The 2,087-nt window shown below is 53.4% G+C and overlaps 1 protein-coding gene across 1 annotated transcript; it reads right to left on the bottom strand.

Annotated features, from left to right (window-relative positions):
• Positions 1 to 209: 209 nt before the first annotated feature.
• On the bottom strand, positions 210 to 1,863 carry GVQW3 (GVQW motif containing 3). The gene has a single exon (XM_006141011.3). The coding sequence runs from the start codon at positions 1,354 to 1,356 to the stop codon at positions 727 to 729; it is 630 nt and encodes a 209-aa protein (XP_006141073.1). The 5' UTR covers positions 1,357 to 1,863; the 3' UTR covers positions 210 to 726.
• Positions 1,864 to 2,087: the final 224 nt, after the last annotated feature.

Raw genomic sequence — 2,087 nt, 5'->3', positions numbered from 1 at the left:
ATAGTGAACTCCATAATTCAGGGTCTAGAGAGTCACCTGGCTTTCCTTGCCACATGTTACAGCCTAGGCCTGGGTCCCATGCTTTATACATTCCAGGACCCGACCCTCCTCTTCCAGCAGAGGGGATATAGCCAAAGTAAATGGGAGTCCAAAGCACAGGGCTAGAATGAAACAAACCCAGCTCTTCTGTGAAGGGTATGTCAGTGAACAGATCACTACTGGATGTTCTCAAGGTCTCCCACTGGATCATCTGGGCCAGATTAGCCCTCCCCAGCATGTCAGCATGTCACTGTCTTCTGTGCCATACCTCAGGCCTAGGTATGGAACTGTAAGCCTTCTGGTGGAGTCCTCCCAAAGCATGCCTCCCTGGGCACAGAGATACAGGCTCCAGGAGGTCCTGTTCCTACTTCTCATAGGCATGATCTCTTGAGGCAGAATGTTGAATATGAATAACCAGGACAGACACAACAAGCTAAAGTCTGGGCAGGGGAGAGATCCAACCTGGCTAAGCAAAAGAAATCAAGAACAAGCGAGAAGCAGAAGCCAACAGCCATAAATTCTTCAAAGTTGTGGAGAACAGCAAGGAAGATGGCCCATGGGTCCAGACAAGAGTAACTAGCAGGCCAAGAGGCATAGGTAGGAGTGGCAGAGAAGAATGGAAATGGATGAGCAGCAAAAGGGGTGCCTGCTGCCTGCCTAATTCAGCTTCAGCTCCCTCATACTCCTTCACCATGGTGTGAACCAGTCCCGAGCTATCCTGGGGGGCAGGCTTGCTGAAGAGGAAACCTGCAGAAGCTGGCTGGCAGGGCAGTGGAGTCTGGGATGGGACGTTGGCAAGGGCATGTGCCTCCCAGCCTCACCCTGGAGACTCCAACTTTCAGAACTTGTAACTCTTTTCCTCACGTGGGAGTCATTCTTCCTAGGGTCCTTTGAAAGTTCAGACTGAAAATCAAGTTTTCGAGATTTAGGCTCATCCTTCAAAATAGTCGATATAACTTTTGCAGAAACTTTCTTCATGTTCAAGTTTTCTTTCAGAATGAGTCTAACAGTTTCTTTATCTAAATTCAATTCTTCAGCCATCATCCTCACCGTTAACTGCCTGTTTGAACAAACCAATTCCTTGACCTTCTGGATATTCTCATCAGTCCGGTGGGTGACCGGGCGGCCACTCCGGGCATCATCTCGAACATCTTCTCGCCCTTCTTTAAACCTTTTATGCCAGTCGAAAACTCTGGCCCTTGACATGACTTCATCCCCATAAGCTTCTTTTAAAAGATGGTGGGTCTCACTGGCAGACTTGTTTAATTTCACGCAAAATTTGATACTGATCCTCTGCTCTAAATAGCGGTCACTCATTTTGGCAATAAACAATGGCACCGTTAATAGGTCACGCCTTTGCGGGGAAGACAGCGGGCCCAACCCTAGAGGGCCGCAGGTGTAATCACGTGGCTATTCTGACTCCTCGGGAAGCCTCTCCAGGAAGGAGTAATTGCTCTCCTGATTTTCCGCCCCTGGGCTTCCATTCAGGCCAGGGAGCTACTGGGATCAACAAGCAGCTTGCAAAGACGGAGAAAATGAAATCTCCAACAACCCAAGTCTGAGTCCAATCGGAATAGGGAGACGGGTCGGCAGTTTGCAAATCAGTCACCAAGGTCGTTGCGATTCCGCGGCCCTTAAGAGTCCACAGCGACCCCTGCCACAGAGGCCTAACCAGAGGCAATGAAGTGGACAAGGAGGGATACATCGGTGATGTACCGCGCAAGCTCGGCAGGGATCCGCAAACGCCGCGTACGCCAGACCTACCGGAGCAGCAGCCCGCGGCTTGGCGGTTCCAGAAACCCAGGAAGCATACCCGCATGCGTACTTCACTCCCTGGCCCTCTCGCGGCGTGCGCAGGCGCACCACGCCGGGCTCCGCCCCGCCTCGCACCGCCGCGCTTCCTGCGCGTGCCCGCCCGCGGAGGAGTCGGCGGAAGCGAGGTTGAGGGAAGAGAGGGCACCCCCGGGCGCCGCGGTGCACTGTGGGAAGGCGGCGGCAGCGTCCCGGGCGGGCGGGAGGTGCACCAGCGGCGGCGGCGTTAAATCCTC

Source organism: Tupaia chinensis, unplaced genomic scaffold (genome assembly GCF_000334495.1).
Source record: "Tupaia chinensis unplaced genomic scaffold, TupChi_1.0 Scaffold000047_1, whole genome shotgun sequence".
Classification (NCBI taxonomy): domain Eukaryota; kingdom Metazoa; phylum Chordata; class Mammalia; order Scandentia; family Tupaiidae; genus Tupaia; species Tupaia belangeri.
The sequence above is the reverse complement of the archived record's forward strand: the minus strand, read 5'-3'. Positions and strand labels throughout refer to the sequence as shown.

Coding starts and splice junctions, on each gene's coding strand:
- GVQW3 (XM_006141011.3), bottom strand. CDS start 1,356: ATGAGTGACCGCTATTTAGAGCAGAGGATCAGTATCAAATTTTGCGTG.